The sequence below is a fragment of the Pteropus vampyrus genome, unplaced genomic scaffold (genome assembly GCF_000151845.1).
Source record: "Pteropus vampyrus isolate Shadow unplaced genomic scaffold, Pvam_2.0 Scaffold185, whole genome shotgun sequence".
Classification (NCBI taxonomy): Eukaryota; Metazoa; Chordata; class Mammalia; order Chiroptera; family Pteropodidae; genus Pteropus; species Pteropus vampyrus.
Window position 1 is genome coordinate 1,462,953 of NW_011888966.1, and position 21,434 is coordinate 1,484,386.

Sequence of the window (21,434 nt, forward strand, 5' to 3'; positions counted from 1 at the left end):
TGCCTTCCGGCTCCACCCATCACAAGGACAACTAAACATCTCGGTGATCATCTGACCAGTGTCTGTTGTTCCCACTAGACAGGAAACTCTAGGAGGCATAGAACTGTGTGTTCTGTTCTCTGCAGCATCCCCAGGGCCTGGCACAGCACCTGGCATGGAGTCTGGCAGGTAGTAGGCTCTCATGAAAGATGGGCCTACGTCTGTCAAGAAGCTGAAGGCTGTGGGCTGCCTGGCGACTGCAGAGAATAATTTCATGAATGGAATGGGCAGGCGGCTGCTCACCGAGTCTCCGACACATTGCGCGTAGACAGGGCGATCTCGCCAGCGCTGGAGTCGCCCAGAGTATGGTTGTCCTTGAGCCACATGACAGTGGGTGGCGGGTAGGCTTCGAACACCACCTGCAGTGTCCGGCTCCGGTGCAGCTCTGCAAATTGTACGGCGTCCAGCTCCTCCAGCAAATGCACGTAGCCACTCTCTGCAAGGGGCAGCCGTCAGTTGGGGTTGGGGGGGCGGGCTATGCCTAGCCACCAATGGGATAGCACCTCCCGGGGCCGGGGCTTTTGGAAGAGAGGCTTCAGCTGAATGCCAAAGGAGCCCAGCCTTCAAGGGCAAGGCTTCGGCTTCGGGAACTACCGTAGCTGGTACCGAAGTTGGGACCAAGTCCGGAACCAGGTCGAATTTGGGCTGATATTGGTCTAAGGGCTGGGTTCGAAATTGGGAATGGAATTATAGTTCTCACTGGGCATGTTCTGGCCCAAGATTGTGGCTGAGATGAGTTGCAGCCTGGTTAAATTTGGGGATAAGGCTGCCAGGGCCTGGGATGGAGGTTGGGATTAGAAATTGAAATGGGGCCTGGATTCTGGCTGGGTGGAAGGTCTAGGTAGGATTAGGATTGGGTTTGGGGTTGACACTGCGTTTTGGTTTGGGTTTATCCTGGAAATAGAACTTTAGTTGGCACTGTGGCTAGAGCTGGACTGAAATGTGGCTGACGGCATCCCAGGGCTGTGACAGGGTGTGGATCCAGCTCAGAATGAAGGTTGGGGCTGAGCCCAAGTCACGCACCAACCACGGTGACATTGATGGCCTTTTCATCTCCATGGTCGTACACACTCTCTGATACATTGCAGATATAGGTCCCTGAGTCACCCAGCTCGACACTGGGGATGTGCAGGATGGAGCGTATGTGAGAGGGCGTATCGAAGTCGGTCACTGGCTCCACCAGCCGCCCACTCTGTAGGGACACGTGGGGCAAGTTTCCCAAATCAGGAAGGGGCCAAGAAGTCAGGCTGCAAGTCGAGATGTACATCCTGCCTGCCCTTCCTCCAGGCCCTGGCCCGGCATTACCTCCTTGCGGGGGTAAATCCACTCAAAGTTGACCACCTCATTCCCAGTCACGATGCACGTGATGGTGATGTTCTCACCCTGGCGGACCACAGTCTGCACTGCATTCATTGAGATGTTGATGGATGACGCTGGTGGAGAGAGACTAGCTTAGGACTAAGGCACCTCAGCTTGGGGGTGGGGGTCAAGGTCCACAGAGGGAAGGGATGATTGGTGTGGAAGATTCATTTATTCAACAAATATTTATTAAATATCTACTGTATGCCAAGTACTACTCTAGGTACTGGGGCTTTAGCAGTAAATACAACAAACGAAATTTCTGTCCTCATGGAGCTGACATTCCAGAAGGAATAACAGTCTGGAAATCAAAAGTACTCTCTGGGCATCTAAATACAGGGAAAATTTATTGAGCATAACTGTGTACCAGATACCCCCCATCTTCTGTTTTATTTAATCTTCACAATAATCTCATGAAGTAGGCACTCATTATTCCTATTTTACGGCAGAAGAAGCGGGCTCAGAGAGATGCCTTGTATGAAGCCATTTGGTGGGAAGTGGCAGAGCTGGGACTCACATCTAGCAGGCTCTAAAGGCTGTGCCTCTGCCCAACACAGTATACAGCCCAGCTCTGCCACTAAAGCATCCCATGACCTTGGGCAAACTCCATCGTCTTTCTGGGCCTCAGTTTCCTCATCTGTAAAATGGGGGAACATGACTTGCCTTCCAACAGTATAATGAGAATCCAGTAAACAATGGAGTTGCACACTCTAAATTGGAAAGGGCTCAGTGAAGGGTCATACTTGCCTCTGCTGAACATCAGCCCAGAAAGGGAGCTCACCCTGGAGGCTGTAGACATAGTAGGCTTCGGAATCCACCTCTTTGTCCCCGATGATGGTTTTGCAGACATAGGTCTTGTCCTCAAAGGTCCCAGAGAAGCCACGTTGGTGGTCATAGGGGAAAGGCAGTGGGACATCCACTTTCTTCTCATGCAGTGTCACCACCAGTTGTGGATCTGTCACTCGGCATGGAATTGTGATCTCAGTTACTTCCGTGAGAAAGATGAACACTTCCTCGGGGTACACAGGGAGAAAGCCCATGTTGGGATCTGCCAAGGGTGGGGCAAGAATGAGAGTCAGAGGGAGCTGGGTTTCCGGCCACCTCCCTAATTACTATGTGACCTTGAGCAGGCCTCTTCCCCTTTCTGGACCTTGGTCTTCCCATTACAAAATATGGATGATCTCAGAGGTGCCTTTTAGCTTTAACATTTGATTTGGACAGCACCAGAGCAGGAAAGAAGATAAGCCTCAAGTTGAAGGGCAACTGGTACACAGAGCTTGGAGAATGGGGAAGATGAGATATGGAGGCTAAGAGGGAACGTATTGGAACCAGCTGAGAATGCAGAGTTCTTGGGAGCCAGGAATGGGGTGGGCTGGCAGGGAGCAGATAAATATTCAGACCAAAGGGTGGAAGTGATACTCCTGGACTGAGCCAGGCTGGGTTCCATGATTTGTCTGCATTTCTGAGCTGGCCGTATTTCACGATGTCACTAAAGCACTCTCTGCGCTTCCCCAGATGCCTGCAGTTGAGAAGAGGAGCGAGAGAGTGAACACACAGATCAGGGGTCTTACCTGGCACAAAGATATAGAGCCGCTTTTGCTCACCATCCTCCAGCCCATGGGAGTCATTGTAGGTACAAAAGTATTCTCCTGTGTCTGACCCATTGACATTGGTCAGCGTCAGTATGCTGGAGAAGTTGCCATCCTGAGTCTCAGTCAGTTCTTGCGGGAGCTGCTTGGGCATCATCCGTTTCCACATCACCGGAGCTGGACCCGAGCAGGTCAGAACGAAGGTGCTGGAGACATTGAGGATAATCTCTGGCTCTGAGGGTGTGATGACCAGACCTTGGGAGACCTGTGGTCCCAGCAACAGCAGCAGGGGCAGCAACAGCACCTGGCCTTTGGGAGAGGAGGCATCAGACGTCAGAGCACAGGAGCCCCCTCGCCTCTCCCCAAAGCCGACCCTGGGGGAGGCTATTTAATCACAGCCCTTGAAAATACGCCGCCCTAATCCACACAGAGGCTGGAACTCATGGTTCTGAGGCCTGCTTGTTCAGTACTCGGTTCCCAGGGACTCCTTCGGGCCTCCTGACCTCCTCATCTCCGTGCCTTTAGAACCCCAGCCTCAATGAAGTCCTTCAGTAGTGCAGCGTTCGGGCTGTGGGCATGTTCTTACAAAGATGTCAGGAAATCCTCGGGAAGCAATTCCCAGCTTCCAGTTCCTGCATTATTTCCCAGGTCACTTTCTGGGCCTCTTCCCTACAGCTGCCACAGCTGCCCAGGTTCCGCCCAAAGCCCAGAGGTGGCCCTGCTTGTGGAGGGTGGGGCAAGGCAGCTCAGAATGGGGCAGACTGGGGCAGGAGAGGTGCTGAGGCCCCTGGGGAACTCCAGGGGCCTGGGGCTGGGGGATTGTCAAGTGATTGGTTCCTCATCTCCTACTGACATTCCCTGGAGAAAGATTCTGTAGCCCCCTCCCGCCTCGCCCGCCACCCCCCATCCCCCGCACCCACCCCAGACTTGGCGAGCCAATCCCTCACCCTCAGATAAGTGATTGCCTGGTCATTGATTGCCAATGCCCGCTGATTGGCTGGTCAGCTGCCCAGCCCCTGGAGAGCCCAGTGCAAGTAACAGGCAAGAGCGAGGGAAGACTGGGCTGAGAGAAGCCTAGCCAGGACTTGGGAGCTCACAGCCAATGAGGGGTCCAGGCAGGGGAGAGGAGTCCCAGACCAGAAGCTGACTGGACAGACTGATACTATTAAGTGCTGAGAAGATATGGGAGGCCGGGGTGACTGTTAGTGAGCGGGGCGAGGACAGCTGGTGGCGGGGCATGGAGTGTGGAGGGCCAAGCAAAGGATTTGAGCGGATGGCTCTGGACAAGCAGAGGCTCCACTGAGCTTTGTGAGCTGAGGGATGGGCGGTGGAAGGCAACCTCCACTGAGACTCACTGGAAAGGCAGGACATTGAAGCTCAGGAGAATAGCAGTTCTCCCAGGCCCTGGTGCTAGCACGCACTGCTCCCGCCAGCTCCAGGGTCCTGCTTAGTGCCTCCCTGGGTCCCCCTACCCCTGCCCCAGTCTACCTACCTTTGAGGACAGGAGCTGGCATGGCACTCAGAAGCAGCATGGTATCCTGCAAAGTTAAACAGGGGTCAGGGCCCAGGGCCCATCTTCGCACCTGGGTCCTGCAGAGTAAGCCCCAGCCCGGGCCACCCAGCCTCCATATTCTATGCAGCCGAAGTCAAAGGCCACCCGCGTCCCATAGCTGAGAAGGCCATCATGCCCACGCATCCCCTTCCCCTACATTGGGCTCAGCCTCAAGGAGCCTGGACCGTGCTTTGACTCTGCCTCTACCACTCTGGTAACCCTGGCTGAACCCTGGCCTCTCTCTGGGCCTTAGTTTCTCTGCATGTACAGTGGGGGTGGGGAACGTGGGCTGGATGCTGTCCAGGGTCCCGCCAGCACTAACAGCCTGTCCTCCGGGTGACAGTTCCAATACCAGGCTCTTATCTGCCAGGACAAATATTTGGGAAAGTGTGATGAAAGGGCTGGGGTAGAAGGTGGGGGTACGCCAGAACCCAGAGGACTCCCACAGCTCCACAAGCACAACAGGAAGTGGAGGCGGCTGTGGGAAGGGAAGCGGGGGAGTCAGGGCTGTGGAATGTGGGGGGCACCCCCATGCCTGACCCCCTTTACTCAGCCCTGAGATACACAGAGAGGCCCAGGGGAGAGGGGCCAGGGGCTGGGCCCAGGGGAGGCCCCACTGTACAGCAAGCCTTAGAAGGTCCTTGGAGACTACTGAATCCAATCCCCAACCCCCCAGTGTCCAGATGGGGAAATCGAGGCTCTGAGGGGAAAAGAAGTTTACCCGAGGTTACAGAACAGAGTCTGTCTGAAAGAGAGACAGAGACTGGTAGAGGTAGAGAGAGACAAAGACACAGAGAGACGGAGAAAGAGAAACAGCGTTGGAAGCACTGAAAGATAGGTTGAACTGGGTGAGCCTTCGTTCCATCCCTGCCCGTGGTCGCCCCATCCGAGGATCCCAAATAACCACCAATAGCCAGGCTTGCAAGGGTCTGCCTGCAGCATGGATAGGAAGGAGACCTGAAGTGGGTGGGAGTCGCAGAGCAAGAAATGTGGGAAGTCACCACGTGACAAGGCAACAAGGAGCCTCCCAGTGCTGTGTGTCTGCTGACTTCACTGAGAGGCTGCCCAGTCTGGCCTGCTCCTCAGGCCACGCCCGTGTCACCCCCACTGCACACACACCACCCCCCCACCTCACCCTTTTTAGTTTCTAGTCCAAGCCTGCAGTTTGGGTTTGAGCCCTAGCAGGGCTACCTCCTGTGCCATCACTATCTCTGCGGCCTCAGTCTCCAGCCCTCAAAATGGGATGATCCTGAGTGTACCACTTACTGCATTTACACCTTAGTGGTGGGACAGCGGTGAGGCTCCTGGCCTGTGGACCCCCAGTCTCAGCCCTGCCCAGTACCCCAATAAGCTCTCTGAGTGAATCTGCTCTTCTCCTCCTCCTTCTCCCCGTCCCCTCAGATGAGCCTGCCTGAGGGTTCCCTCCTTTCTCCCCTCTCCCCTCTCCCAATTGCTCCAGACTAAAAGCCCAGCCTTTCTGAGACCCCCTCCCTCTCCATATCGCCTGCCTCAGCCCCTCCAGCTGGATGCCAGGCCTCCTCCAGAAGGAGGGAGCAGCGCCATGGTGGAGCCAGCAGCCCCCACAGAGGCCCATCTGCCCCTTGGTGGGTGCCCCTCTGACTCCCCCCTTCCTGCCAGACATCTCAGCCAAAGAAAATCATTAGCAGCAGAGGCTGGGGGAGGGGGGCATTTCAGCCTCCCTGCCCCGCCCCTCCCAGCCTCCCTGGCTGGCCACACTGTTTATTATTCTAAAGGAGGAATTTGGTCGGCTGGCCTGGAGATGGGAGGTCACTGCAACTGGGGCTGGCCTGGCTTTGGAAGGCTGGGCAGTGTGGGCTGGGCCCCCTGCATGAGCAGCCCCTGACCCTGGCTCCTCTCCTGCTGGGCCTGGGGCTGGAGGCGGCTTGGAGTCTCTGAGACTCTCATCTGGAAGGGGTCTTCTTGAACAGGCAGCAGAAGCCCAGAGATGGACAGAATCGTGGCCCAGTCGGTCACACAGCAAAGAGGCAGAAGCAGGCTATGCAGAGAGGATAGGTGGGCAAAGGAGCTCAGGGGGAGTGTGACACCTTAGGCAGCGTGTAGACGCCCCAGGGATCTTGGACCGGCTTCTCTCTTTATGAAATGAGCGTTTTGTCTCTGGTCACAAGAGGCCTCCAATGCACCTTGAGACTGAGCAAGTCTCCAGCCCTCTCAGGGACTCTTGTGTCCCCATCCATACAGGGAGAGGTTTAGATGGGTCATCTCAAAGAGCCATCCTAGTCTAAAACTGCCAGGAGAAGGCTCTAGTCACTATGACTCTTGCTGGGGCGGTTTGGGGAGGTGGGGACTGATGAGAAGGAGGGGGCTACGTTCCCGAGCCTGGAGTCATGTGAGAATCCATAACCTATCTCACTCCACGGATTGAATTTCCCCAACCATTCGGTCACAGACTCGCTGTGTGGAGTTTGACAAGTTGTTTCTCTCAGTTTTTCAGGTGCCTTTCAGACAGATAAACTGGCGATACAGCAATCCAGGAGGTGGCAGGGAAAGGGCCACAGGACAGGGAAGTATCAGAGTGTGGCCTGGGGCACCCAGACGGGATCTCTTAAGCCCTCTCAGATGAGTCCCTGACACACCCAGCTGTCCACTCAATGTCTTGCGGACCTCTTTGAGCTTTCCAGAGGCTGCCATGGATCCAATCAACCCCAGAGGGTCCCAGGCAGCTGACTGGGGGGTGGTGGGCTTACTTGCGACCACTTTCCTTCTTCAGGGGTAGGGCTGAGCTCCAGGAAGGAGCCACCTGGGACAAGGTAGATGTCACAGTGGAGAACAGGCACTCCCCTACCTACCATACTCTCCTGCCCAGGGAGGCCCCTGATACAGAGGGAGGCAACCCTCAGGAATCCCCCCGGCCTTTGTCCAGGAAGCCTTCATGATTCCTCCTATTTTGGCTGGGTTTGGGGGACAGAGGTCCAAAGATGGGATAATTGCTCAGCTCCTCACAGTGAATCAGAGGGATCCCTTTGGGGGAGCAGAGTGAGGACCCCAAGTCCAAGGGGGCAAGCGTTTTGGGGGAGGCTTTCTCAGAGCCCCAGCCTTCCCTCTTTCCAGCACATACAAGTCTCCATTCCTTTCCCACCGCCTTAATCTAAATAAATCCAGTTCATCTTGGCCACATCCGCCTGCAGCAGCTCCCCTCCCTCGGGGTCCTGCGGCTCCCACGGCACAGGCAGGCCAGGGAGGGGGGCCTGCGTGGCTGCCAGTGGGGGAGGCCTGCACACAGTGAGCACGTGCACACACAGCACAGACTCCTGCCTACGCGCGCGCTCACACACTGCTCTGAAACACATCCGTGTGCAGCGGGCCATGTATGCGCCTGGCCCTCACACAGGCACTCGACATGTGCAGGCCCACAAAGCACACATGCACGCAGCTCCCACTGTGCCCAGCCCACATCACGCACCACAAACTGCTGCCTGCGTGCTCTCCACCATATCCATGTGACATGCATACATGTGGCGAATCGCAAATGCCCAGGAAAAACAAAGCTGTGTGTGTGCGTAACACGCACACAGAGCATGTGCACACGGGACCTCAACTCCCCCGGAATGCACATCCATATGTGCATAGAGCCAGGCCCCAAAACCAGCACGTGGTGTGCTGTTCTAAGCAGTCGACATGTATTCACTCGCTTGCTCCTCAGTCAACTCTATGGGGTAGATACGATCATCCCCATTTTAGATGGGGAAACTAAGGTAGAGAGCACTTAAGAAACTTGCCTAGCGACAGGGAGCAGAGATTGAGGCAAGGTGGAGTGCTCGGCCACCACTTCTGTTTACTCGGTTTGAGCCGAGGAGAGGGCGGTGAAGACTGATAGAAACAGATGGGTTTGAGGTTTATCTAGCTGAGAACAACAGGGCCTGGTGATGAGATGTTAGGGGGAGGAAGAGAGAGGTATCGTAAAGGAGCCCCACCCCTATTCCTGGCTTGGTGTGCGTATGCTGGGGGCAGTGCCATTTTCTGAGATGAAAATAAGGCAGAGGAGCAGGATTAAGAGCTGTCACTGAGCTGGTTCGGGGTGTGAGGGGCTGCGGGCACCTGAGGGGACAGAGACACATTCGGTCTGGAGGCAGGAAGATGGGGATGGGAGGGAAACACAGCAGCGAGATGTGGATGGGAGGAAGCCCTGCTTCGAGGAGGAGGCGGGTACTTGGCCAGGCGGCCTCAGTCTTCACTCTCCAGCCAGGGATGCTCTGAATAAACAAGATACCAGAGAGAGGAGGGCACCTGGCCGTGGGGTCTCGGGGTTAGCCTTGGAATGTCAGAGCTCCATAGCCCTCAGGGATCATCTACCTCATCCAACCCGCTTCCTCTGCCCCATTGTACAGATGAGGAAACAGACTTAGCGAAGGACAGGGACAGGTCCCGGTGTTTTGACTTAGGCAAGCTGGACTCAGGTGGCCAGTGGAGACTGACGCTCACCTGACCAGTAGCCCTCGAGTCTAGTGGCTCGAGGTCCCAGGATTCGGAGGACAGCTGCCGCCCCCTCCCTCTCCACAGGACGCCCTCCCCACACCCACCCCCGCCCTGCTATACATAGACCTTTATATCAAAGTCCTTTCCCTGCACTGTCCCAGCCAGGCAGGGACTGGAGACTGAGTCTTGAAATGAGGAATGACTTGTTAATTTGCTGGCAGAATGGGACGCAGACTCAGGTCTTCCGACCCATAGTCTAGTCATCTCTCTTCCACACCAGGGGCACTTCACAGCCCTTGGACAAACTTTAGGAGACAGGTCCCTGGCTGAGAGTAAGGGGATATAAATTCTAGCTCCTGCTCTGTCACCCACCTGTAGTACAGTCCTGGCCCTTTCTGAGCCTCGGTTTCCCAATCTGTACACAGGGCGGGCAGAGCTATCCTGGGACCATGTCCAGTGCTGACATGCTGTGCTCTCAGGACTCTGCTCTGGGAGGCAGCTGTGTTGAGTTGGAACTCTGGGGTGGTGGCGGGGTGCTGGGGAGGGGCCCTGGCCAGGATATCATGACTCAGCTCCGAGAAGGCAGCCAGCTCCAGGCCTGGGAGTATGTGGGGGCAAGAGGCATCTGGAGCCAGAGATTGAGTCCTCCCTCCGGCAGCTGGGAGAGTACGGGAGTGAGGGCAGCACAGGCTGGATGTAGCAGAGAGCGTGGCCCCTGTGGCCTTATGCCAAGCGGGCTGAGATGTAGGTGGGATCTCGCATCACGGGAGCGAGGCAAGAAAGCAGAGTCCGTTGGGCAGGGAGATGGTTATAGGTGAGGTACAAACCTGGGAAGAGGTTGAGGATATGAGGCTCCTACCTGCCCCCCTCAATCCTGTGCCCCACACTTCTATCTGTTGGGAAAGGCTCAGCATTCCACCGTGACGAAATGAATCTCCCCACAAGCCTCAGGATCACACTGAGGCCAGAGAGGGAAGTGGGTGAGGAACTTGGTCCAAATCACAGAGACGCAGCTTGATTGCCCGAGCTTGACTCTCTGCTGTGCTGCCTCTAGAAGCAGAGGACCTTCATGTTTTCAAGGTATCTGTGAGCACCCCCCCCACCCCCAAACAAAATAACAGAAATTGACTAAGTTAGGGCCTGGCACAGGCTCTGGCTGTTCTAGAAGTCCAAATGGGTAGGAGAACAGTGCCACTTCCATGGACCATCATTCTGATCCACCCACCTCTGCCACTCCAGCACAAGCTCGGTCACCTCTAGCTGCCCCTCTGTACCCTTCCTCACATCGCCTCACCAATGGTCTGTCCTCCCAGCTGTTCTCATACCCCAAACTCTCTGAAATACCTGTCTGACAACGCTCTTCTGCGGCTCTTCATCCACCATCCCTAGGTACAGTAGTCCCCCCTCGTTTCAGTTTTGCTTTTGCTTTCCATGGTTTGTTACCCCCAGTCTGAAATAAACAATTCATAAGTTTTAAATTGTGCACTGTTCTAAATAGCGTGATAAAATCTTGCAAAATCCCCCTCCATCCCACCCAAGACATGAATCACCCCTCTGTCCAGTGTATCTACTACTAGTCCGTTAGTCACTTAGTAGTTGTCTCAGTTATCAGATCTGTTATCAGAGAGAGACCACAGTCACATAACTTTTATTAACAGTATATTGTTATAATTGTTCTGTTTTATTATCAGTTATTGTTGCTAATCTCTTATTGTGCCTAATTTATAAATTAAGCTTTATCATAGATACGTATGTATAGGAAAAGATATAGGATATATAGGGTTCGGTACCATCCAAAGTTTCAAGCATCCACTTGAAGGCTTGGAATGCACCTCCCTCAGATGGCAGGGGGAGGCTACTATAGAGACCCGCTTCTTAGCCTGGCCTTTAAGAACCTTCAAGAGCCTTCATGTCCTGGCCCTGCAGACAGCTCATCATAACTGAGGGAGGGAGGTTGCTGCCCTCCCTGATCCCCAGGGCCCGTGTGAGGCCCCCACACTCGTCACTCACTCTGTGCTCCTCTCCCCAGGAGGCCTCCCCAGGGATACAATGGAAAGAAATGACCTATTTTCTGGAAGTTCAAAATAAAACGAAACATCTGTCTGGATCGGAGCCAGGCTGATAAAGAACGAGCTGATCCCCTCTCCTGCCACACGCCCCCTCACCCGCCAGAGTGTGAGCACTTGGGGGTAGGGGGCCCTGCAGGCCTAGCTACTTGGAACGGTTCGTGGGAAAGCACTCAGTGTGTGCCTCAGGCCGCTGGGGGCCCAGAGGAGGGGACCCGGGTCCCCGCACAGGCTGGGAACCGGCCTGAGAAGGAGGTCAGTGAGGGAGGGAGGCCAGCTGCATGCCCTTGTTCACCCGCCTGTGGAGCAAGCACTTCCTGCCTCCTCAGGCACCTCGCTGGCCTCCCTGCTCGTCCCCACATCACCTTCCAGGCCATATGGCCTGTCAGTGGATTCCCAGACCAGAGTCCTCTGAATCCCATCTGGGCCCCTAACAGCCCCTTCCACAAAGAACAAGGACTTAAAAGGCCTTGAAAATGACCACAAGAATGATAATAGCTACCTGTGATTTAGTTCATATCGCCCACCGCCTGGACTAAACTCTTTATGTGCATGATCTCAGAGCAATCCATGAGGTCAGTGTTGCTTCTCCATTTTACAGTGAAGAAAGCGAGGCATTGAGAGGTTAAATCATTTGTCTAAGGTCATGGAGCTTGCCAGTGATGGAGCCAGTGCTTAAACCTGGGCAGACTGACCCCAGACCTGAGTAGACTGATCCCAAAGCACACAGGCTCAATACTCAGGTGACAGCTTCTCTAAGGCAGGAGGCAAAGATGACAAGTCTGTGCCTGGCACACAATACAAGCTCAATACATAACTCACCAGCCTTGTTCTTTCACTCTGTTGCCTGACCTCCCCTTTTGGTCCATGTTCTCCTTTCAGCTGGATGAACCTGACTTTCATAGAGCCCTACAGTCTTAGGAGATATTCTCTATTCATATTTCCCCCACCCTCTCTGCAAACAAAAGCTACAATTGCACACCTCCCATGACAGAGATCTCACCACCTCACCAGCGGCCCATCCCATTCTTGGCCAGCTCAGGATCCTCAGAGGTTAGGCTATTTGAAAACTTTTATTACATTGAGTGTAATCTGTCCCAATGTATCCTCTACTCATTGGTCCTGCTTCTTCCCACCAACCATCCCCCATCCCAGGACATTCTTCTTCTCATTCATTGCTCTGATGCCCCATAATCTGAAAACGAACAAAAGCCCCTCCTAATTTGGAACCAGGCACTCTGCTAAATGAGATGACCTGGGGGGTTTGTTTTATCTTCACCACAATCCTGTGAGGTGGGTATAATCATTATTCTCATTTCACAGAAAAGGAAACTGAGTCTCAGAGAGGTTTGGTAACTTGCCCAAGCTCACACAACTAATAAGCAATGAAGCTGGGATGCAAACTCAAGCCTGTCTGACTCCAAATTTGTATTCTTAACCTCCATGCCAGACTGCTTATCTCCTGCCCAGAAGTAGGTCTGTTCAGAGAAACACTCCCACATGGGTTCACCCTACTGGGGTCCATGCAGAATCCAGGCTCTCAGGGATAGAAGGATCCTCAGAAGTCAGAGTCCTGTCCCTCCCCTCACTGAGGTGCAGAGTGACCAAGGGGCCACCTAGTAATTTGAAAATCAAGCTAGGGTTAGAACTCAAAACCATTCTGCAACTTTGCTGTAGAACCTGAAGGTTGGCACACAGTTTGAGGAGAGAAGTCCTTACAGAGGACAACCTGTGTCTGGTAGGGGCAGTGTCCAAGCAGGGGCTCTGGCCTGCCTGGAGGCCTGTCCCAGGGCCTCTGAGATGGAGAATCCAGGCAGTTGGGCTAGCCGTGTGACCAGCTCTGCCATAGGTCTACTGTGCTCAGGGTCCAGGCCTGCCCCTGATGGGGCCCCAGCACCCCCTTCCACTGTTCACAGAGGGCCTGGGCCTCTGCAGCTACAGAGTTCCAGGCCTCCACCATCCCTCTACTGCCCTGCCTCACACCCCACCCCCCAGAGCCTCATCTCCGGCGGTGCCATGGCAACGAAGAACACCAGGCCCTGGCAGCCAAAGGAGCCCCCGAGAGGGGTCCCAGGCTGAGGCTGGGGAGGTGGGGGTGCAACAGGCGTAGACAAGCAAACCTTCTGTTCCCCAGGCTGCTGCCAGCCCCAGATCAGCCCTGGGCTGGTCCACAAATAGAATGGGTTCTCAGAGCCAAGTGGGCAGGGGCAGGCAGGCCTCAGGCCGTTGGTACTGACCCACCAGCACACGGCCTTCCCCCACCAGGCCAGAGCAGGCGAACCAAGCTGGGGTTGCTAGCTATTAATTGGTGCCAATTACGGAGCATTGAGATTCCCCTCAGAGCCCTCCTGGGCAGCAGAGCAGAAGGGGAGAAAGCTCCCGTGTTTCGTTTCTCTCTCGCTTTCTCATCATCTGCTCCTGCACCCAGTTCTTCAGCCATCCACCTCCTCCCTCAACCCCCGATTGTCCCATATATTATAACTCACCTTCTCTGTGGCTTGGTTTTCCCATTTGTAAGTCAGGGTTCATCAAGGCCTTCAAATGAGTTAATACAAGTAAAATGCTTAGAGCAGGGGCTGGCACACAGCCCTCTGCTAAGTCAGTAGTCACGTTATTATTATTCTTCATTCACTCATGGGAGAGTAAGTCACTCACTCACTCACTCACTCACTTGGCTTGGAGTACACAGCTGAGACCCTGCTAGGCTCGGCTTGTCAGCAAAGGGATGCGTGTGATAAATGAGATGGCGGGAAAGCCCCTCCCCAGAAGGGCTCCTCAGGAAGGGGTGCTGCTATTGTCATTGGTGTTATCATCAGGCTCAGCTGGGGTGGGGGCAGGGTGTCTCCCTCTAGCATATTAAGGGAGATAGAGGCCCACCCAGGACCAGAACCTAAGTCTAATGACCCTCAGTCCACTCTTTGTCAACGAACTCTTTCCTGTACTTTTGTCTTAGTCTCTTAATTTCATTTCCCACAAATGAGGAAACCCACCTAACAATTTTTTGGGATATCTCCAAGTGCCTAATTGGAGATTAGGTTTACAGTAGGTGCTCAATAGATGCTTACACAGCATGAGGGGTCAAACGGTATGTAGGGTCAGCTCTTCTGGTCCTCAGCCCTGGGGCATCCACTGCCCCCTAATAACTCACCAGGCTGGGGAACTGGGATGGATAGGCAATGGTGACCCTTCCCTTCCAGGGAGGTGATGGGACAGGCTGATGAGGGGGCAAAATGGACAAATAAAATCCTGATGCCAGCACATTGTGCCTAATGCCGCCCAGGGCACTAAAAGTGCATAGGATCCCAGCCAGGTCTGGGGCAGCAGTGCCAGCTTGAAGCCACTTAATCCAGGTCCAAGTACCATTTCTTACTCTCTCACAATTGTGTGAGCGCTGAGTTTAATTTCTCTGAGTCTCAGTTTCCTAGAAAATGGCATAAAAAGCCCTTTTCCATTGCTGCAAAGGTTAGAGATGATGATAAAATGCACCCGACACATAGCAGATGCTCAGTAAATGGTAACTCTTATGATTATGTCATTATTCCAAAGGTGGGGGCGGGTGGCCTTGAGCTAGGCCTTCAGGTTTAGTTGGATCCTCTGGTGGATGGTGCCAAGGAAAGGTATTCCACAGGGGCTCTGTGTGAGCAGTCAGGGAAGCGGGAGATCTCAAGGTGTCTGGGAGAAATGGTAGAGACTTGTTAGTGCTCTAGAAATTAGGGCTCTTCAGCAAATAGGTAGGTGCTGGGCAGGGAAGTGGAGCAGAGGTCACTTTGGGAAAGATTTGGGGTGCTGGGTAAGAATTTGGGCTTGCCTTGAGGCACCAGGAAGCCAATTTCAGGGCACTGATAGTGAAGGTAGGGGCAGTGATAATAGTGCAACTCTAAGCACTTATGCGGTGGGGGGCCTCCACTAAGGAGAGTGACAGGAGCAGGCTGGCATTTTGTGGGAGAGTGTGGATTAGAATGGGGACAGTGGAAGCAGCAAGATCAGTTTTGGGATGAAGCCATCTCAAACCCAGCCTGAACTCCCCGGCAGCCAGCTATACAATTTGTGAAGCCAAGTGCAAAGTGAAAACACAGGGCCCCCTGTTAAAAAATAATTAAGGATTTCAAGCGCAGGGCCCTTCTAAACATGGAGGCCTCTGTGACTGCATGGGTTAAATGTTCATGAAGTCACCCTGGCTCCCTAGACTAATGGGGAGGCCATCTATCCATCTGTCCATCCGTCCGTCCATCCATCCATCCATCCATCCATCCATCCATCCATCCATCCATCCGTCCACCAGTATGTTTATCTATCTCTCTGTACCTGGCAGGGGCTCTCAGAGGCTAAGGACAGAGCATGATGGGACCTCTGGGGTCCCTGGCTCTTCCCTTGTCTGCTCACCTTTACATAAAAGGAAATTATGGCCAGAATGGAGAAGCAACACGACCAAAGGCTCCGTGGTCCATAAAACTACCCAGGAGAGTTCCCATCCCTTAGTGGGATGGCATAGCACCTCTTCAGCCCACCTGTGGCCTCACCTCAGGGAGAGCTGGAGCTGAGCCCTGGACAACATAGGTGGGTGAAGATGCAGCACACGTGGTGCATACAGGAAAGGCTAGGCCCGTAGGCTGGGTCCCAGGCTCAGTGCCATCGCTGGTGATCTGTACAACCTGAGGTACATCCTCCCCCTCTCTGGGCCGCAATTTCCCACCCACACAATAAGGAAGTTGAACCCAGTGGCCCCCAAAGTCCTTTCGTCTCTGACCTTCGGGAACTGTCTGACCCCCTGGCCATGCTGCCCCCACTTCCTAAGGGACAACACTTTCCATCACAGGACGGCGAAGCTGGTCCTTCTGGCAGATGAAAGGTTTTGGGCACCCGAGACATCAAATAGCCCTGATCTGAAGCAAGGAGAAGAGAGGGTATTAATGTAGCTAAAGCGATACACTTTGATTTTCAACCTCCTGCATTATGCTGGGGGCGGGGTGCCCAGAAAGCATCTGAGAACGGGGTGTCCTGGGGCCAGCGGCTTTTGCCTAAGGGCTCTGGGCCTGAAGTCTTGGGAGGGGTTTGAGGTGGGCTGCTACCCTGGCAGCAACAGAGTGTGAGTTCCACGCCCCTCCCACTAGAGGAGGGTCTCTGCACCCACTCCCTCACCTCTGGACCACATCTTTCGTCAGTCTACCTTCGACCAAAGCCTTGCTTCCTCTTGAATCAGAGCATATGAGGTTTAAAAAGTCAGCATTGGAAGAGACTTCGAGGATCACAGTATCTACACACACTTCCTGACAGGCACAGCTCCCGACTCTTCTTCCTCAGTATCCCAGGAAAATGGGCACATGGGCTGTGTGGGAACAAGCCCTTGGTGCTTCCTGAGAAACTGGGTGCATTAACAGGCCACTCTAATTGTCAGAAAGTTCCTCCTCGTTATTGCAGGTAAGTTTTCCATTAGTGGTCATCGATCCTGACCGCTTTGTGTAGCATGTAGAAAAAGGGTAAGAAAAAAACCCTTTCGCTGTGAAGTTAAATATGCATGATCCCTGAGTACACAACAGGGCTTGTGCGGCTGCCAATCTGGGCTGGTGTGGCCTGGAATCCTGGAATTGTTTTAGGGCTGGAAGGAGCTCAGAGATGATCTCGTTCAACCTCCCTGTTTTACTAACGGGAAAACTGAGGCCCAGAGACAGACTGACTCACCCACAGGCACACAAGATGGGTTCCAGGGTCTAATGACCACCTCTGGAACTTTGAGGGGACCCCACAGCTGAGGCACATTCTCAGAGCTTATGCTGGATCCCCAGAGGTGGCCCCGGCCACACCCAGCCTTTCATCAGGGTGCTGGGGTCAGAAACACCCAGGTGCAAGTGTCCGCTCCACCATTTCCTTTCTGTGAGACTTTGGGCAACTGACTTAACCTCTCTGGGCATTTCTTCATCTGTAAAACAGAGACAGTTTATAACTACTGCTGGAGTTTGTTGCGATGATTAAATTAGTTCAGCAAATATTTGAGCGCTTACTGAATGCCAGGCCTGTTCTAAGCGCTGAGGAATACAGCAGTGAACTTTGCAGTAATGGATGTAAAGCACAATGGAAGTGCTGAGAAAGGGCTGGTCCCTGTTATATCATCCCGCATGCACTGCTTTCCAGCTGAGGCGCTACAGCTCTGACCCTGGGGGCGCGGGGGCATGGGGGACTGTGGAAAACAGTGGAAGACGATCTCTCTCCATTCCAAGGGTCCACTGCCTGCAGGGTTCAGAACCATGTGAAAATAAAAAAAATGGGATAGGCAGGGGGCACATTTCAGGGATGTCTGGGGACCCTCTCATTCCTTCCTCCCTCTGTACCACACTCAACAGCCTGTCCTGAGCAAAACGCCCGGGGCATCCTCTTTCAGCCTGAAGGCAGCTGGCCTCAGAGCCAGACTATGCCTAGAGGATGGAAGTGGGCCTTTAGAATACTCATGGTGGCCAGGTCTCTTCCGTGGTCATGGTCCTTTGTGGGATGCAGACCAATTTCACAGCCAAGTCCACCTGTGCAAGAGGCGGGAGAACAGTGGCCCTCTGAGCCAATGGCATTAGGTGCAGCCCAAGAAATGCGGGGACTGTGCTAAGCGTCTTACCTACACTGTTACTTCATGGAGCCCACATCCTACCCTGCCACTCGCAGAATTGGGGACTGACACCCAATAGAAGCAGAGCACTGGCTTAGGGTCATGCAGTCGGCCAGAAGTCAAATTGGGGGTTAATGCACGGCCGACCGATCCCAGACCTGACGTGGTTTACCCATGGTACCCACTGCCTTCCAGATGCTGACACAGTTCTGAAAGATGTGGGGGCCTGAGGTTGGCCACACAGAGGATCTGAGACGAGCCAGGGCAAGAGCCAGGTCTCCTGACTCTGAATCCACGGTGCTTTCCGCTGCCCCACATCTGTGGGCAATTACAAGTCTCGACTCTTCTTCCCACAGAGGAGGCAGGGCTGCCTGAGCACCGCTGAGGGGAGGGTGCTGACCAGGTGGCCTTCTTCCTTACTCAGGACTGACCTGAGCCAGGGCCAGGCAGACCTAGAAGCAAGCAGGTCAGGCCTGGTGCTGAACTTTCTGCTTCAGAAGATGCTGGAGCCAGGCGTAGGCTCTGCAGGACATCTCTCCTCTCTGACCAGGGTTTCCCTGAGTAGCGAGGGGGTTAATTCTTTGGATTCAGGCAGAGCGTGGCCTAAATACCAACTCTGCTAACTGCGTGACCCTAGGAAAGTCACTTAGTTTTCTCTGAGCCTCGGTTCTCTTGTCTGCAAAGCAGGGGGAACAAAGACTTGCTGTGGGGTTACAAGGCGCGTGAGGTCCCGTGCTCTGTGCCTGGCACAGGGTCAGCACTCAGTGACGGTGACCGACATGGTCCTCCTGTCCCTGAGCACTGTAGACTCAGGGACCCTCCAGTGTGGAGACAGGAGAGGACCGCATGACTTCAGAAGATCTCACTAGAGACCTCTGTGCACTTTGGGATCGCAGAGACAGAAAGGGGCACTCCTCCCCATTCGACACAGAAAAACACAGTCTGGAAGAACGGGTGATCTTCTGGAAGGAACCCTGAGGGGAGACGGAAGGCCTGGGTTCTGGTCTCACACTTGAAACAGAAGATCTTCAGCGAGTCCCTTCCCCCTTTTCACCAGAACATTTTCTCAGCCCCGCTGCCCACCTGGGGACATTAGGGACAGAATATAAGATGGGGAAGCAAACCCGGGGCCCAAATGGTCTCCGATATGCAAACAGAACACAGGAAGAAAGCCAAGCAACAAGGTTCTAGCGAAGGGAATGGCTAGCACTTGAGAGACTGGAAGAACCTGGGGAGGCTGCCTGGAGGAGGTGAGGTAGGGAGGATCCTTGAAGGGAAAGTGGAGGTGCTGAGGAAGGGCACATCCATAGTCAAGCTCTTGCAAATTCTTTCCGGGAATCCTAGGATCTGACCGGAAAGAACGGGAACACAAGTTTGGAGTGACGGGGCAAGGCGCTTACTACTTCCCAGCACTCTGCCACTCGCTAGCTCTGTGGTAGTTTTGTGGCGGCTGTGAGCCTCAGTTTCCCCACAGATAAGGTGGGTGTAAAATCAGTCCTGTCCCTGGAGTTGCCGTTGAGCCTTACATGGGAGCAAGCTTACAAAGCTCTCCACACAGCCCTGGCATGCAGGGGCAATCGGCGGCAGCCGGTCAGGAGTCTGGGCTTTCTATAGGCTCTTTCTGTGCGGGATTGTCACAGAAAGAATCATGATCCGATTCATGTTTTAGGATAGAGTGGAGAAGGGGCAGTGTCTGACAGGAGGGAGACAGCCAAGAAGCCTGAGCAGCTGCCGGGGACCAGGGGAAAGGGCCCAGCAGCCGACCCCCCCTCTCCACAGAGGGGCCCCAGATCTGACCAGCCTATTCTCAGACCCCCAGCCCCGGCCGTGGCCTGCCAAGCCCCAGCCCCCTCGCCTTCGCACTTTCCCAGCCTCTGGGGGTTTGGAAGGACATCTTAGGAATCTGGAAAATTTGCAAATCCATTTAAATCTCCAGAGGTTGCCTGGCGGCAGACTGGCCTAGAGCCAGACAGATTCTTAGGGACAAGGCTTGGGCCCAGGGACAGGGGCTATGGCTCTGAGGGTCCCTGTCCCCTACTAGGTCCCCTTCCCATGTTCCCTGTTTGCCATCTCCCAATTTCCTTCTCACAACCCCCACCGGCACTGCTGTGCTTTGGAGGCCCCCACTCGGCACCCAGAAACCTCTGGGGTTTGTTTGATGAGGGTAGGGAGCAGCCGCGTTGAGGAGGCCGGGGCCACCCTCCCCAGAAGCAGCCTGAGCAGAAGACAGGAAAAAACTAGTTCCTCCAGCCCTGATGTCGCCCATAGACTCCGGCCTCCTCCCATCTGGTTTTGTTAAAAATATTTTCAATTTTTCGACCTACTCGAGAAGGCACAGGCTGGGCCCAGGGGACAGGACAAGGAGTTGGGGTTCCCCCCTCTAAGAGCACTTACCTTGCTGCTAATGCCTTCTGATGTGGGCAAGGTCCCGGGCTCTGGGCTGTCACCCCCTCCAGGAAGTCCTCCTCACTGCCCTCTCCCTTTATCAGAAAGTCTTTGCTGGCCCGAAATGGGGCAGCAGCTGGGTAGGAGGGTAGAATGGACCGTTGTAAGGCTCCGGGAGTCTCAGGAGAAGGGAGGGAGTTAGGGGGTTGCAGTGGTGAGGAGTGGCCTCACACCCAAAGCATCCTTCGGGAGAAGCAGGGTTGCCAGGAGGGGCCGCCCTGGGTCTGGCTGTCTGTGTCTCCGCACAGGCTGCTGCCCGGAGGCGCTGGTCAGAGAGGCCCCAGCTCTCTCCTTGTCCTCCTCCTCTCTCGCTCCAAGTTGCTCACAGAGCGATCCTGGGTCCTAGACGGGGGCGGGTAGGGACTGCGGGCTGCTGGCAGCCCCCAGAGCTCACACCACTGTGGGCTTCCCTGCCCTCTCCTCCCCGCGTCCCCCCCCACTTTGGGGGAAAGGCTGCAGGGCGGCCTCTGATTGGTCCAGCTGGGAGAAGGGGGGCGGTAGGGTGGACGCGTGCGTCTGTTTTCAATTTCAGTTTTCTTTCCCCCCTTTCTTTCTTTCCCCCCAAGTTTCTTGTTTTTCTTCCTCTGTTCCCTCTGCTTGCTCCCTCCCGTCGCCTGCTCTCTCAGGATGTGAGGGGATGTTTAGAAATTCCACAGCCCACGCCAGCCGCTGAGTCACTTTCATTAAAGAGTGCCCCAGCCCCACTCGCCCGACGCCTGTCTTGGGGGGCAGCCTCCCCTTGCCGTGGCACCTGGGAGCAGTTCTCTTCTCTGTGTCTCAGTTTCTCCATCTGTAAAGGGAGCTCTGATAAGGTATACAGTTGACTCAGTCCACATTCATTCATAGAACAAGCATGTTGAGCACCTACTATGTGCCAGATACTGTGTTGCATGGTGGGGATGCAACAGTGGAGAGGACACAGTCCCTGACCCCAGGGGCACCCAGGCTGGTGGGAGAGACAGACAATGCACAGGTAGGTACTTCGAGGGAGGGCAGGAGTCTGAGAGTATAGAGGGTCACCTAACTGGGGTTGGAAGGAATCAGAGAGGGTTTCTGAGGTGACCTGAAGAGATGGAGAGACTCTCAGAAGAAGAAACCAAGGCCTAGGGGTAAATTGGCACCCTAGAGAGGGAAAGAGACTTTCCCAAGGTCACCTAGCGTACTTCGGATTTTCAGACATATTCCTTTCTATCATCTCAAAGACCCTGGCATCCCAGGAAAGGGTTATTTCCCCGTTGTACAAACGACGAAATACTGAAGCCCAGAGGAGTGAAATGAGCTTCCCAAACTCACACAGCAATGGCAGAACTGGAGCAGAATCAGGTCTCGCGAGTGAC

General features: G+C 54.5%; 1 protein-coding gene across 2 annotated transcripts in view; it reads right to left on the reverse strand.

Annotated features, from left to right (window-relative positions):
- PDGFRB (platelet derived growth factor receptor beta) overlaps nt 1-20,714 on the reverse strand; it is a 43,732-nt gene extending 23,018 nt beyond the window's left edge. The window contains exons 1-8 of one of the 2 annotated variants that reach the window (XM_023537319.1): nt 20,047-20,714; nt 10,339-10,444; nt 4,480-4,525; nt 2,970-3,296; nt 2,180-2,446; nt 1,345-1,472; nt 1,063-1,231; nt 283-475 (exon numbers count right to left, since the gene is read on the reverse strand). In XM_023537319.1, coding sequence (XP_023393087.1) covers nt 283-475; nt 1,063-1,231; nt 1,345-1,472; nt 2,180-2,446; nt 2,970-3,296; nt 4,480-4,525; nt 10,339-10,377 — 1,169 coding nt within the window. In that variant the 5' untranslated portion in view covers nt 10,378-10,444; nt 20,047-20,714. Of the gene's footprint in view, nt 1-282; nt 476-1,062; nt 1,232-1,344; nt 1,473-2,145; nt 2,447-2,969; nt 3,297-4,479; nt 4,526-10,338; nt 10,445-20,046 lie in introns of those variants that run through there. The other variant, XM_023537320.1, reaches the window with a different exon arrangement.
- Between the last annotated feature and the right edge of the window lie 720 nt (nt 20,715-21,434).